Genomic DNA, 16316 nt, shown 5'->3' with positions numbered 1-16316 from the left:
TGAAACAGATGATCAGAGATCAAGAGAAGGCTGCAGTGAGTCAAGCTGAAGAACAACTGAAGCGTCTGGAGCAGGAGATTGAAGATCTGAGGAGGAGAGACACTGAACTGGTTCAGCTTTCACACACAGACAATCACATCCATTTCCTTCAGGTAACAGAGATCTGATTAACAGGACAGTGGTCTTTAGGAATGGAAAGGCCTGTTGTAGAGATTGTTTCTATTAAATGTTTCTGTGTCTTTAGCTGGTGTTTCTCTTGTGTTTTTTTGTCTGTGTAGACTTTCCAGTCTCTCTCTGTTCCTCCTGGATCTACAGATTCTCCTGTCAGTCCTTGTCTCTCTTTTGATGAAGTTGGTAAAACTGTGTCTCTTCTGAGAGAATTTCTTGAACATTTCTACAGAGAGGAGATAGAAAAAATATCTAGTAAAGGTATAACATTAACCCTTTTTATGAGTAAAATAAGTCATGCATATATTGTACTTAATGTATGTACATCAATAATGCAATATTTTATAGAAATACAAAGTTTATCAACATATGAATATTGCATATGGTAATGTAATGATATATTGATTTCCTTAGTAAGATACATTGAAATAATTCCTACCGCTGAACCCAGGACCAGGGAGGAGTTTTTACAATGTAAGTCACTATTAACAAGCAAACAATCACACACACACACACACACACAAAAAATGGGTCGAATTTATGAACACAGATCCGCAACACTTAAACTAAATCCTTTGCCTTAAACGGGTCACATGATGGTATTATGATGGTAATAACATCATTATTTTGTGTATTTGGTGTAACAGAATATGTTGACATGCTTTAATTCTCACAAAACACATTTTTAAAATAAAATTTTGTAGTTCCTCTATGCCCTGCCTCTCTCCCTAACACGTCGTTTTCTACAAAGCCCCTCCTTCCTACAAGCATAGTCTGCTCTGATTGGCCAGTTGACACAGTGCATTGTGATTGGCATATTATGTTTGTAAGCATAACTCCATCTCTGCACATGTGAACACACATTACTCTATGCTGCGCAAAACTCTGCATTTGAACAGTCTACAGCAAATACTTAAATAATACTTGCAGTCACTAATTCAGAAGTCAAACATTTGGGCTGGGTTGAATAAATATTTCCACAACGTGACATAGACATGTGGGGGAGTGTTTTCATGAGGTGTTTTAGACCGGTTTGGATCAGCCTTCTCTTTTCGAAATAATAAATCATTTTGTGGGAAACTTTGAGCATTGTAACTCTGCAGATCTTATGCGTGGACAAACAGCTACATACACTCATATGTCCCCTTTATATACAATCAAACAGATTTAATTTCCGCTGTGCCACTATAGATACTGACAATTTATAAAATGATTAACTTATATGTACACACACACACACACACACACACACACACACACACACACACACACACACACACTGTCACACACCTTTTTGTTGTTGTTTTTGTCTTGTGCCATGTGCCCTGTGTGACCTACTTTTAGTAAATTGTCTTATCGTGTTCAGCTGTGTCTCATTTATTAAGTATTTACGTTGTGTATTCAAGTTCTGTGGTTTCAGTTCTGTTTGTCCGTTCTCGTCTATGTTTATGTGGTTTAGTTTCTCTGCCTGTCTGCCTACCTCACCCGAGATATTATTTCTGTATATGTGCATAATTAAAATCGTTAACTTGATGTTCTTGTCGAGTGCTCCTTTTCTCTAAACCTCACTGTGATACATACTACACACACACACACACACAGTTGTAGGTTAAAACCACCTTAGTTTGTGCTTAAAATCATTCACGTCAATAACAGACATTCACATGTAGCCTGCCTTTTTAATAGTTTTGCTGTCTATGAAATTCTGAAGGAACAGAATGATGAAATACACTGTGACAGACCAGTCATATCCTGATCATCCAGACAGATTTGATAACTGGTCACAGGTGTTGTGTAGAGAGAGCGTGTGGCGCTGTTACTGGGAGGTGGAGTGGAGCGGTGAGGTGGGTGTATCAGTGTCATATAATAGCATCAGCAGGAAGGGAAAGGGAAGTGACTGTGGATTTGGATGCAATGATCAGTCCTGGAGTTTGTTTTGCTCTGAGTTCTGCTGCTCATTTTATCACAAAATGGATCTCATTGAACTTCCCAGAGTCTCCAGCTCCTGTAGAATAGGAGTGTATGTGGATCACGGTGCAGGAACTCTGTCCTTCTACAGCGTCTCTGACACAATGACCCTCATTCACAGAGTCCACACCACATTCACTCAGCCTCTCTATCCTGGGTTTGAATTCAGTTCAGTATATAAACATGCATCAAAAGTGAAACTGTGCAAATTATAAATATGATTGATTTCAGAATAAGAAAAAAAAATCTTACACAATCTTATAATTACTGCAGAAATAAATTAATATGAAATTTGCAATTGACGGAGCTAACACAAATAATATTACACTTTTTAAGTCACATGCAGGATTAATACCTTTTTACAATCGATGCCCCACAGTGTATGTTGATAAAAATGGGTTTTATTAAACAAAACAAAAACTTGGATTAAGTTGAACTGAATTATACCCAGCCGTATACATAGCCCTTAATTCATCTTCAGGAGGACAGGAAAAATGTAAAATAATTTTTCTTTCTGACTAGTAATATTATAGCCATTTAGGAGATTTGGTGTTACTTTGTTGTTGTTTATTTGATCTAGACATTTTCATAGTGGGTTTTGAAAGATGTTAATTTACAAACTAGAGCATATCTACTTTGTTAATTAGTATCAGTAATTTAAATATATATGGTTTGTTTGATCAGCTTGAATAAGAATCATAAAACCTTACTACATTTTGTGTATTTTCATAATTCTATTAATTTTGTTTACCACAGGAAGCAATTTCACACAATAAACAACTCTCTCCTTCTTGTCTATATTTTTGGACTGATTTCTCTATTTTTGTTTTTCACCATAATTACTTTTAATATCTTCCTGCTGTTCAAATAAATCATTCATATCCATGCTGCTGCCACCAAGCTTTAGGGGAAAGACATGCTATTGTTTTTAGAATCCCAAAAACACTTTCTTACATCAGCCCCTGAGACTTAAAATTGATACACAGATTTATAACTGAATAATAAGGTCCACTTTTACAGTATTTTTCAGAGCATTGCAATTAACCGAGTAGTTCTCAGTCAATAAGCGTTATTTATAGTAAATTATTATAAAGATCAAAGAGATCGAAATAAGAAAACGCTATTATAAAAATGTGTCAATAATAATGATGATGATGATAATAAAAACAATATATATAAATATTACGGAAAAAGACAATCGGTTAATGAACACACACAGCTAGCAGACTGTACACGCAGGATACTGAAACTTGACAATATACAACAGTGTGTAAAAAGCAGCTAGAAACACCAGAAGATGAAACAGGTTTAGGAAGCAGCCGTAAATACAGGTAAACAAAACCTCAGGCCACACCTCCTCGATGAAATTCATAAGCTACAGCAGACTGAGCTCTCCTCCAGTTGTGCTCAATGACACTGAGCGATGACTTCAGTAGGTGAGTTCCATTGGAGATATAGGTCTACAAACACATTACAGGAACATTCTAAAAAAACTAAACCTGTTACACATTTGTCACCCTCGATGTAGGCCTGTAAAAGTAGTCTTGATAGTCAGTACTGCGTCAAACTCAACAATCACCAACACAAGACATCTGAATTATGCACATTAATGTGTAAATCATTTAATTGACCGATTGGTATTGATCGTGCACCGTGCGCATTTTGGACAAGCAAGGAATGGATGTGTTGATAATGTGCAAAATAGCGCCCTCCACTGGCTCACTGTAGCTTTGCATGCCAATATTTTGTACATTTTTGTTGTCTTATTGGCACACACGTATGCACATGATTCACGTAAGCAGGACGCAGCTCAGTGCAAAGAAACGTATATGTGAGCCATTATTAAGCAATAAAATTACACAATCCAGTTTTTCTTTGGCTCAGGATCAGATCTGCTGTTTAGTCTGTCTGAATCTATTGACGTATCCAGTGACGATTCCCAGTGACTGCATGAACTGTATTATAGGGATCAGGATGATCAGAAGAGAGTCTACAGCTGCCCTCAGTGCAGACAGACCTTCAATCTGAGACCTGTTTTAGGTAAAAAACTCAAGACGACAAAAGTACAAGCTGCTCGTCCTGATCATTTATACAATGAATATACTGCTGGCTGCTGAAGAGCTGTCTGAGACTCAGTTAGGACTCTCCTCCAGTCAGTCAGTGCTGGAGCTCTTTCAGTCCACTGAAGATCACTGTGGAGAACAGTCTGTGTGAGGCAGCAGTAAGAGCTGAGTGAATGAACTGATTCTGATGCTTCTGGTGTCTTTGTAGAGTTTCCAGTCTCCCTCTGTTTTTCCTGGATCTACAGATTCCACCAGAATTCTACTATGTAAGTCTCAAACAAACAATGACATTTAAACCTGTTCTATAATGAAATTAAACACACGGAAACATGCAAACTCAACTCCAATAAATACACAAACATCAATCGAGATTCTTATTTCACATGAGTTTCACATCAGTTGTATTCCTTCTTTTTTTTTTTTTAATGAATGCAGAACTAAAGCCAATAAATTAAACAGATTTTCTTATCTTGAATTACTAGTCTACTAAAATAAACGGACTAAAACAATCAAATTAAATATCATCAGAGAGAGTGTGTGTGGACGCTGTTGCTGGGAGGTGGAGTGGAGTGGTCAGGTGGATATCTCAGTGTGATACAAGAGCTCCAGCAGGAAGAAGTGAGTCTAGGTTTGGATGTAATGTTCAGTCCTGGAGTTTGGCATGCTATGTGTCCAATTGCTCATTCTGGCACAATGCCAAAAGCACTGATCTCCCTGAGGTCACCAAGTCGTCTAGAATAGGAGTGTATGTGGATCACGGTGCAGGAACTCTGTCCTTCTACAGCGTCTCTGACACAATGACCCTCATTCACAGAGTCCACACCACATTCACTCAGCCTCTCTATGCTGGGTTCAATTTCAATGCTGAATCTGTATTCTTTACTAGAACAGAATCAAAGCTTAAACTGTGATTTAACAATATAGATGATTTAGCGATTCAGCAAATAAAACTGCATATTAAAAACCAGCAGCTGTAAGTCTCTGTTGAAATAACACACGCCAGATTTCTGAATAAAGAAATATGATTGTATAACAACTAAATGAATGAATATCAGTGACAAACGCCAATGACAGTAACAGTCCAATCAATATTAAAAATATTCCGTCTTCATATTAGATTGATGCGAATTTCTACTTTGGTATATTCTGTGATTTATTACTGTAAGTGTTGCATTTCAATACAATGATGTACTTGTATCAAAACACAGTGAATAACCATTAGATAAAAACACTACTACACTATGATAAGCATGCAGCTATTATTAGGTAGAATCAAGTAAACATTTCTAATACAAAATATGTTATGCAACCTCAACATAAATTATGCAAATACATGCAAATATATTGGTGCAACAACCAATGGTGACATGTCCCAATGTTAATATGACTTTTAACAGTAATTTTGAAATTACACAAAACGTTTACTGTGTATGTAATGTTGCATATCAACTATATATAGTATTTTAAACATTATTCATGGGATTATTGCATTCAACAAATATTCCAAAATATATATATTTGGAATTGACAGACAATTCTGTCATTTTTAAGACATATATTTTAAAAAACATTTAATGCTAGCTACATTTCACATGCAGTTCACTCAATCAGTCTGATACTATCCTTCACTAGGCATCTCCGAAGTCTCCAAAATCAATATCCATCTTCTGCTTCTTTCACTGTTCTTGCTCACAATGGCCGCTAGGTGGCAGAGTTGTTCCTTGAACGTAAACGGAGCTTTTTAAGCGTTTGTTTTGTTGATAAAAAGCAGCTTATATGGTTCATTAGGTGCCATGATTACATCGGGCTAGTTAAGATTAAGCTGTTGTCGAAATAAATAACGAATGCTCTTCCAATTCTGCAGTTTTGCTCTGCTGGATGAACGTTCAACGGAAGGCCTCAAAAACAAGCACGAGCTTCTGTCGCGTGCCCGTTTCTATAGCAACGCGTAACACACTGGCGAGAGCAAGTCATGGTCCGAAGTAAGTGCTTTATTCTTACTATAAAAACTATTTTAATGTATTCATATAATAAAGCGGTTCTTTTAAACTTTGTAAACTTATGCTCTCTCTCCCTCGCTTTGCGATCAGTCAGTAAGGATCTGATCCGCCGCAGAGCAGAACACAATAATGGGGAGATCTTCTCCCTGGAGGAGGTTTCTCTCCATCAGCAGGACATCGAGAGGATCGAGCATATCGACAAGTGGTGCAGAGACCTCAAAATCCTCTACTTACAGAACAACCTCATCCCTAAGATAGGTAAGCGGACATTCATGTACATATCAGTGGAAAAATAACAAATAAATGCTGGCCATTTATTTTGCTTTTAACTCTGTTTATGCAGAAAATGTGGGCAGACTAAAGAAGCTGGAGTATCTAAATCTGGCACTGAACAACATAGAAGTCATCGAGAATTTAGAAGGTGATTGTTTTAATAAGTTGTTTTTTCATTTTTACATTGCATATGAACATATTGCCAACTGTTTTGTTTGTTTTGTTTTCTTACACTTTTTGCGTGGAAGTATGTATATGATATATAAATGTATTATTATTTATTTCTTGTACGCTAAATTGTCTGTGATGCCTCTCTTTTGTAGCTTGCTTCGGATGAAATTAAATATAAAAATAAAATAAAACAAAAACTTAAAAGTAAAGCAAGTGGTATCTGCAAACAAATTGTGATAGACCTGTTCTCAGAGCCAGATATTACATTATTATACAATTATTATATTACCAGTTAGTATAGTATATAGTATATTTTTTATATTTTTTATTTTTAGCTACATTTTTAGCCCAAGTTATTTCGGTACATCTAGTTAAACTTAATGAAAATGAAAGGTTTCTTTGGCAAGTTTTATTTTTACTTTGTAATATTTCATTTTATTTTATTTAACATTTATATTATTTAAAATAACCATTTGTTTTTGGTTTGACTTTAGTTGTAATGATTAGATTTTTTGAGCCATTTTATTATCTATTAACCAGCTGGTCCCAACATTTTTTTTTTTAGCGAATGTGAAGTTATCCTCAAATTCACATGAGTGTAATAGTAGAGCGACAACAAGAGTAGTTTATCTTATGAATCATGAATTATGCAACTACAAAATTTTCAAATAGTTAAATTTACCATCATAAATATTCAGCATTTAAAAATTTAAATGTTTTTGCTTGAAAAGTGTGGTATTTTGTTGCAAATATGCTATATTGCAGCTCCAACCAGTCTTGATTTTTGTATCAATCATTTTATGGGTATGAGTGTAACTGTAATATATTTGTGCGTATTTGTGAATAGGCTGTGAGAGCTTACAAAAACTAGACCTGACGGTGAATTTTGTGGGTAAGCTGAGCAGTGTGGAGTCCCTGAAGCAGAACCTTTATCTCAAAGAACTCTACCTGGTGGGAAACCCCTGTGCTGAATTTCACGGATACAGACAGTATGTGGTGGCATGTCTGCCTCAACTACAGGTACTGCACTGAGACACACATAGAGAGACATTTTTAGCCTTGCACTATTTATGAACGATTGTCTTTTGTGCTTTTGCAGTGGTTGGATGGGAAAGAAGTCGGGCGAGCTGAGCGTATTCGGGCCCTGCAGGAACTGGATGCAGTGAGGAGACGTGTTCTGGAACAGGATGCAGATTACATTCAGAAACGAGAGGAACAGAAAAGGAGTGGTTTTAAAGAGACAACAGAAAAGCAGGAGGATCTTCAAACAAATCAGTGAGCGTCTTTAGCTGAAGATTGAATAAATGAATTAGGAGAGCTAAAAGACAGTTTGGGTTGCATTAGATTGACTTTAAGCGATTGTGCACTGGAATTCATTGATTTTTTTTACAGATTTTTGAAAAGTTAAAAATTCTTAAAAATCTACATTCAGAAAAGGTTGCTTATAATATCATTTATTTTTAAGTAATTTCTGTGAATATGAACATACTATGGTGTATTGTAAAAAAAAAAAGGTTTATCCGCATTAAACCGGACCTGTGCATTTTTCCTTTGATAAGCCTTAACCTTATTGATTATTTCACACAGATTGCTCTCTGAGAAGCAGAATGGGGCTCATCACAATCCAGAATCAAGCTGCAAGACTCACACAGACACTGAGGATGAAGAGAAGGAATTTTGGGAAAAGCCGTGCCCATTCACACCAGAATCTAGACTAGAGGCTCATCGCCATCTGGAGGACAAGAGGAGGGCTAAAGAGAAAGAGAGGTACTTGCCAAATAAGAAAAAGAGAACTTAAATCACTGTAATGGTATCTATAATGGTATCTGCTCATTTCTCAATCTTTACATTTTTCCTGTAAACAGCTTTACTTACCGCAGTCAGTTCTGTGTTTTTACAGAGAGAAGCCTAAAAACAAATCCCCCAAAACTCTGATCACCGCAGATGGAAGAGTGTTAAATGTCAACGAGCCCAAGTACATGCACAAAAACACAATACACACACTACTCAGACAGTCCAAGTCCGCCTTGCAGATTATTCTAGCTAAGGACCACCCCCAATTTGACAGGAAGCGATGTTCTGATAGAATGCATATCGCCTTTTACTTGCTGCTTATTTTCTCAAACAAAAGCAAGGTATGTTCTGTTCCCACAAACCTTGTTAGTCACAAACTCTAAGGCACAATTTGGTACCGTATGAATATGATTTCGTTTTTGCGGCAGTCTTTTCAAACTGAAGCCGGCTCTCTCCGTTTTACATTGTAATGAAAAAGACAAAACCAGAATCCACAATCCAAAAGGAAAAGGGAAAACATCAAAATTCATAGTGAAAATTCAATATACAAAGATCAAAAAACGGGCATGCACTCAAAATTCAGTGAGGCAATGCAAACTAATGGGTTTATCCAAAACAGATACAAAGCTGTCGCAGTAAACTAAAATAAACACAAGTAAACAGAATTTGTGAAAATGTGGCTACGTAAGGCTAGTAAGACCGTCATATTAGGGCAAGTGATTACATGAGTCTATTTATAGTAACAAACAGGGAATCAACAAAAAGGTAAGATGGCTGAACTAGGTCACAGGAGAGATACAGTATACATCATATAACTGCCTCACGCCAACCAGAGATACAAATGAGACATACCCTAACACTACAATATCAGTTTTGAGTTAAAAAATTATTATTTCATGTGATCTCTGTTTCAAAGGTTGGACTTCAGTCTCTCTGAGGATGAAAACGACTGCATTCTTTTGGATTTACATGTTTACAGGTACGGACGCACTCATTCTGGCTCTTGTCCTCAGCACAATACGATCAAATGATGATTTGGCAGTATGCTCTCTTTCTTTCTTTGAGAAAACTTCGAGTGTATTTGGATGTGATTTAGAAACTTTTCTCCTAACAGCATCCAGTCTCACATTGGTCTCTTCTGTGCCACAGGCATATGGACACCTCGCTGCTGGATGTGGATGTTCAGCCAACATATGTGAGAGTGACCGTCAAAGGAAAGGTAGAGTATCCATCGCTCTCTCTCTCTCTCTCTCTCTCTCTCTCTCTCGTCTGATGAGTTCGACCTTTAAAGCTGATTACCCAGCAGTAAATCTACACTCTTTATTCTGCCTCATTTCCTCACGAATCTGCCGCAGACCAGCACAAGTAACGGTTCTCGCCTCGCCACACCACAGATGTTCGTGTGTGTGTGTGTGACTGATCTCAGTATTGATGGATATGCGTTTATGACTAGCGATACTGTAGATCACTTTTACAGTGGCAAGCGCTCGAAACCCCACATTAATAAAAGCGTGTGTGCGCTCGCGCAGGCGTTCCAGCTGGTTTTGCCTGCAGAAGTGAAACCCGACAGCAGCACAGCACAGAGATCCCAAACCACTGGCCACCTGCTCCTCATCCTGCCCGTGGTACAGCTCACTACACCTGAAACACACCTTTCAAATACACTACTGATGTCTTTGAACATATTTCATTCCTGTTTTCACATATAGTGGATTTAGTCCCACAGTGACCATGAATTATAATAAAATCATACCCAAAAAAGGTAAAATATCAGCTTGCATTTGACAAATAAAATCACTGATTTTGCTGATAAATTGTCAATACGTGCAGCATCAATTTTAACAAGAGAAATATTAATAAATATATTATTTGGCAAAATCATTCCCTTCAAAATAACTGTAATGAATGAAGTACTTTCTCAAAGTTAGTATCTCCCGTAGTCTGACGTGCAATGCTTCATCTAAAAAAGTATTTTCTTATTTCCTATCCTATTCCTTTTATTATCTGATATTGATAATGCTGCAAGGAAATTTGTATATTAAAAAAATTTATTTTGCCACCAGACATTTTTAAATAAATGACTGAAGTCGAAAATGTAATTAAAAATTATGCTAAATGCGAAAGAAATGGTGGACATTAACAACACTTAAAATATATATTTCTATGTATTTATGGACACTGCTGTTTAAACGTTTGAGGTTGGCAAGATGCTTAATCATTTTTAAATTCTTTTATGCTGGTAATATTGTGAAATATGATTATAATCATGTGCAGTGAAACTGGAATGGGAACCTAACAAACAAAATATGCCGGCTAATTGCTTTTTTAAAGTATTGTAGAATTATCAATTGATTTGCATTTTTTCAAGGATAACTTTTGTAGACAAGTCCTGCAAAGCCTGCCCTTAAAACCCACTGTGTTTTTTGTAGGCACATGGAGAGGTTAAACCCAAGAACCCCACTGCCAAGCCGAACAGCGTTACCATTAACAAGAATACAAAGAAAGAGAGCAGGTAATTTAGCTCAGCTACCCGCCGTGTGTTAACATTGTTATTATGATCCTCCTGATACCTTCTTTGGTGGCCTTGGTCGGGGGTCTTTGTTATTTTTTAAATCCTGCTTCACAAATATACAATTCATAATTCCGCTAAAAATATCTTTTGTATTTCAATTAAAAAAAGAAGGCATTCAAATGACATGAGGGTGATTAAGATGCTGACAGTACTTCACTATCCATTCAAGATGTCAAAAATCGAACTTGTGTCCTTGAGCAAAACACCCAACTGCGGGTCACCCCAGGGACGCTGAGCTTCTTATTAGGAAACGGCTTTGGATCTAAGTTTGCTAAAAGACTAAAATGCAGTATATACACACATACAAGCTTATCTGCTTTATCATTGATCTCTCTTTATATACCTCTCTCACTTTTCAGGTTTTCTCTCTGCAGTTTACTGCGGGAGGTCTTGTGCGGTCACTTTCACACTGAACAAGATCCCTTGTGTGTGCGCAGGCACCTCTAATGGGTCTTAATGCATGTTTGCATTAACCCTTGTGACTGTGGAATTAGTTTGTTGACTCAAAGGTTTATTTCGTTGTGTGACCGTGTGTCTGTGTGTGTCCTTCAGTTGGTTTATCGGCATAGTAAGTGAACACTGGGGTATAACATTAAAGACCTAATAAAAATGCAAATAAGATGCAAATAAACCAGTTACTGTCATTCCGTTCCCAAACACGCACTCTTCTGCCCTGACTCCATCTTGATGGATGACATCATCTGAACCTGATTACTCCTGACCTCCTGACATGCTGGGAGGTCAGATGCTCTTGCTCTTATTCACACACACATAGACGCTTGTGTTATTATTTACTGAGACCCTCAGGTCACACACACACACACAATAACGCACCTGTGTTTGTGCCCCTGAGGAAATCAGTGCACTTTCTGTAAATCATCTGTGTGTGTGATAATGTACCCGCTGAGGCACTGATTGGCTCGGAAAGTACAGTATAATCGCACCCTATCAGTAATTCAGTCAATCAGGTGTGTGTGATAATGATTCACTCAAAGCTGAGAGAGCACGAGATGATTGGCTCTATCTGAAAGTACAGTATAATCGTGTGAAGACATTCCTATCAGTAATTCAAGAGTCATCATACTGGGATTTGAGTTTCTGTGTAAGAGGCAGAAGCTGCAGCGCCCACAGCACTGCTGAGTTGAGGCCTGCGGTACAACATGATGATTGTGGAGAGCGGCAGTGGATTAATGGACATTTATCAGCTTACTTCACTGCTTAGTGCTTGTCAAGCAGTGACTAAACTTGGTTTCCATTCGCACTGAGGAACCATAATGAGCCATTAAATGAATTAATGAGGGACTTTAAGCAAATAGCTGCTGATGGAACGACAACAGCATTCTGTAAAAAGTTCTATTGCACATATGAGATTAACTTCTACTGTGATGATGTGCTGTATTGGTTTATAGGAGAATAGCTTTTTTTGCTAACATATTAGTTTTTGTGGAAATTTTAAGATTATGATTACGATGTCTCTTAATTTAAAATTTATTAAATAAATTGTAGTAAGATGCACCAGTGGATCACGCACAGTAAGAACCAAGCCATTTATTCAGAGAGTAAATAAAGTCAAATGTGTCCTGTAGGCTGCATCTTTGTGGTGAATGTGATTTGGCAAAGAGCAGGTGGGAGAAGCCGACTTTGATGTCGTAGAGATTGTGCTGACTGAACAGTTAGACTAGAGTTATAGACTAATAAATTCCTAAAACACAACAAAACAGCAATCTCAGTCAGATCTGTCTCTCTGCAGGCCAGCGCCAGGGCGTGAATTATTAGAGGTGGATCCCGGTCTGGCTGGGAGTCTGGCCAACATTGTTCCCAAAGGAAAAGAGTCTTCCCACAAGCCCCTGCAGCTCTCGCAGCCTCCCCATCGCTGTGGCGTCGAAGAGAGGCCTGTGTCAAAGGACTTCGTGGACGATCCAGAAGTGCCTCCACTTATGTGAGCGAGACAGAGAGAGAGAGAGAGAGAGAGAGAGAGAATATGCTATGATATGACACAGCAAGAGAGAATAAGCATAATCACACTCTCTACTGAGCTCGTGGAAGCGTGTGTGTGTTTGATGAAATAATGTGAGATATATTTAGTTCTCTTCATTAGACGTATAGTTAAGCAGATGAGTAATTGTCAGTCTCATTAAAGCTTGCTGAATATTTCACTGCTACACAACTTTCACTTTCAGTGTGTTCTCTATCACACACACACACACACACACACACACACAGATACTCATTTATTGACTTACAGTCATGTCTGTCTGATTTAAAGAGGAGGTGTCTCTAATGCCATGTCTACTCTGGATGTGGGCGTCGTGTCAGGACAAAATTAAATTGCTCTCATTATAATCAATGCAAATGTATTATGTATTTTAGTTACATGTTTTACTTTTTATGGCTTGTGAATTTTCTTGTTTACTATGTTAATCAGCATTTGTTTCTACTACAAGTAGTCATAGCAGTTCATTTATTTTGTCTTTTTATAACAGGCCATACATAGTCAACTGTATTTTACAGTACATTAATACAGATTGTTTTAAAGCAGCTTCACAGTGATACTAAGATACAAAAAAAAGAGACAAATTCAAATTCTGCTGTAAAATAACTATAAAAAAGCCAATGGTGCAATGATTTTATGTTACACTTCTGATATATTCTACATATTGTGTTCATTAGATATGTAAAGGTAATGTTATGACTTGCAACATAAAAGGGAAATCGAAAACAACTTATTTTATTGAATGAAACTTTTACAGCAATAATTAATGGTAAATATTATAAACAATATAATAAACAGAAGTCTAGGGATGAAAAAGCAAATAATACAATTAAAATAACAAAATGTGTTATAAAATTTATTACAACAAAATGTATAACTACATGATATAAGAAATGCCAAAAGAAACAAGTTCAGTTCAGCTATAAGCAGTTGTATGTTAATTCAATAACAGTTCATCGACATTTTTTTTTATATATTGATGAAGAAAACCGTTGTTTTAAATAATATTATACTAATAATATTTCACAGTATTGCTGTTTTTACTTTTTTAAAATCAAAAACAGACCCCAAAAATAATAATAAGAAGAATATTTTGGTCTCTTGCAAATGGCCAGTGATTATTATTGAAGATATGTGTTTATCTATAAGTTGGCTAATAGTCCAGGATTTCTATCATAGGCTTAGAGTCACATGTATTGATGTGCTGCTTTCCCTGTGTTTCTCTTTTCTTCTTTTTTTTCTTTTCTGTGTTGGAGGAATGTGTGGATATGTGTTGGAGATGTCTGTGAAGGTAAACGCTGTTTTGTGTGTGTGTGTGTGTGTGTGTGTGTGTTCGCGCAGAAGAGGTCAGATGTGTACATAACTGCCAACGGATGAGCTCATTTCTCTGCAGTATTTCTATTTTCAGGAAAGCAAGAAGATATACTCACCCTATAGTTCACACTCCTTATACAGCTCACACACACACACTCACATACACACACAACAAAAGGTCAAACACATCACGGCACAAGCACATTCTTTACAGCTCACGCTCAGGGTCAGCAGGTACGCTGATTTCCTCAGTGTTTGAGTGTTACTCTTCGCTATTGTGTCAGCGTCCTTTCCCATGCTGCTTTATGTGTGTACAAGTGAATTATCTGTGTGTGCAGATGGGCTGTGCAGGTTTCATTTCCACCTTTATTAAAAACCCCTGTCAGCAGATGAGTAATTTACATTGCTGCTGACATTTAAACACCCCTATGCTGTGCTAGACTAAATCTTATGAAAGCCGTTTTAGAGACGCTTCAGAGAATAACGTAAACCCATTACACATGAAAGAGCGCCATTTAGAGATGAGTTTAATGAATGACTTTCAGGCTAACCAGATTCTAGAAAATACACAGTGGAGGGCAATAGCCTTGGTTTATATTTTGCTTTTCTAATGTAATACAACATTTTTCTTTCAATTATGTTATCAGCATAAAACATTTTGTAAAAAGTTGAGTTGAAAAAAAGTAATATGAATGTCTTATGCGTGTCTGAACTTTATGGTGATGTTTATGTTGTAACAATGTTATGATTTGAGATGATCAGAAGGGCATCTTTGGTTTCAATTAAAGCAAGAATTTCTCGCAAGAACAAAAAGTGATTATTTATTAACTTTGAAATAAGTTGAAAATACTTATTTCACTTGGGGTAAGAAACACTCAGTTCTAGTAAAAACGTTTATGCTACAAAAGCTTTACAGTTTTAAAGAAATGCTGTTTTGAACTTTCTATTAATCAGAAGATCCTGAAAAAAATATAATTTGCAAAAATAATAATAAGCAGAAATGATGCTGAAAATTCTGCTTTGCCATTAGGAGAATAAATTAGATTTTTATATATATATATATATATATATATATATATATATATATATATATATATATATATATATATACACACAGAAAATTGTAATAATATTTCACTATATTTGTTTTTGCTATCTATTGCTCAAATAAACACAAAAAAGAGTCATTGCACACTGAGTCAGAAATTTTAAAACAATGAATACAATAATCTTGTGTCAATTGCAGTTGTGTCAGTGACATTTACAAACTGCCTCCGAAACTGTTGTCTGTCATAAAAAAAATCAGATTCGGTTTCATTGTCTGCATTTTTGCATTTCAAAGCATGCATTTTCATAGAAAACGATTACGAATATGAAAAATATGAAAAACACAGACTCAGTGTGCAAAGATTTTAACTCCAGACTTTTAAAAGGTAGTGTTTTTTATATCCTTCTGTGCATTTTTTTTATTATTTTAACTGCATCTTGAATCCAATTTGTACTTTTTTTTGGATCCTGAGTCTATCAGACAATTTCTTAACCAAAACACGTAAAAAGCATTATCAAAATATAGTGAATAGGTTTAGATATACTTTAAGTGTACTCCACTTCATGTGCTTTTCACATTAGGAACCTCACACGAAATGTTAATTCTGCTCCAGATGTGTGTTCATATTAGTCTTATTGTCCTAATGTATTTGAATGTCAGGTTTCTGAAGCTGTTGCAGATGAATAAAACATGATGATTTAACGCAGCAGCTGGACATAGACTGAATTATTCAACCCCTGTCACCCTGACAAAGATGCTCTCTTTTCTTTCTCTCCCCACTGCTTCTTCAACTCCCCTGGCTCCGCTGTTCCTCCAATCTCTGACAAGGAGAAGATGCTGTCTGCTCTGACTTTCCAAGAGCCTAACTCCACAGCCAGGTCATTTTTGATGGTACTTCACTTTTATTGATCGGTTTGTCTTTTTCATCCTCGCTTTGCTCTTTCTCTCTCTC

General features: G+C 36.6%; 2 protein-coding genes across 2 annotated transcripts in view; both read left to right on the top strand.

Annotated features, from left to right (window-relative positions):
- LOC122325562 (tripartite motif-containing protein 16-like) overlaps positions 1-2936 on the top strand; it is a 4048-nt gene extending 1112 nt beyond the window's left edge. The window contains 4 exon segments of the mRNA XM_043220636.1: positions 1-152; positions 279-429; positions 583-699; positions 1855-2936. The exon segment at positions 1-152 is cut by the window's left edge and continues 82 nt beyond it. Coding sequence (XP_043076571.1) covers positions 1-152; positions 279-429; positions 583-699; positions 1855-2351 — 917 coding nt within the window. The 3' untranslated portion in view covers positions 2352-2936.
- A 3003-nt stretch (positions 2937-5939) lies between these two features.
- dnaaf11 (dynein axonemal assembly factor 11) lies at positions 5940-16297 on the top strand. Its single transcript, XM_043220571.1, has 13 exons — positions 5940-6181; positions 6290-6457; positions 6543-6620; positions 7491-7663; positions 7743-7918; positions 8231-8410; positions 8544-8618; positions 9354-9416; positions 9587-9656; positions 9967-10062; positions 10867-10949; positions 12760-12948; positions 16193-16297. The coding sequence occupies exons 1-13, from the start codon at positions 6172-6174 to the stop codon at positions 16212-16214; spliced, it is 1383 nt and encodes a 460-aa protein (XP_043076506.1). The 5' UTR covers positions 5940-6171; the 3' UTR covers positions 16215-16297.
- The last annotated feature ends 19 nt before the right edge of the window (positions 16298-16316 follow it).

The sequence above is a fragment of the Puntigrus tetrazona genome, chromosome 2 (genome assembly GCF_018831695.1).
Source record: "Puntigrus tetrazona isolate hp1 chromosome 2, ASM1883169v1, whole genome shotgun sequence".
NCBI classification, from domain to species: Eukaryota; Metazoa; Chordata; class Actinopteri; order Cypriniformes; family Cyprinidae; genus Puntigrus; species Puntigrus tetrazona.
Note: the sequence above shows the minus strand (reverse complement) of the source record. Positions and strands in the feature narration are given on the sequence as shown.

What these genes read in the sequence shown, in the direction of transcription:
- dnaaf11 (XM_043220571.1), top strand. An exon ending in GAGTGACCGTCAAAGGAAAG is followed by an intron (nt 9,657 to 9,966) that starts GTAGAGTATCCA and finishes GCGCTCGCGCAG; the next exon opens with GCGTTCCAGCTGGTTTTGCC. An exon ending in AATACAAAGAAAGAGAGCAG is followed by an intron (nt 10,950 to 12,759) that starts GTAATTTAGCTC and finishes GTCTCTCTGCAG; the next exon opens with GCCAGCGCCAGGGCGTGAAT.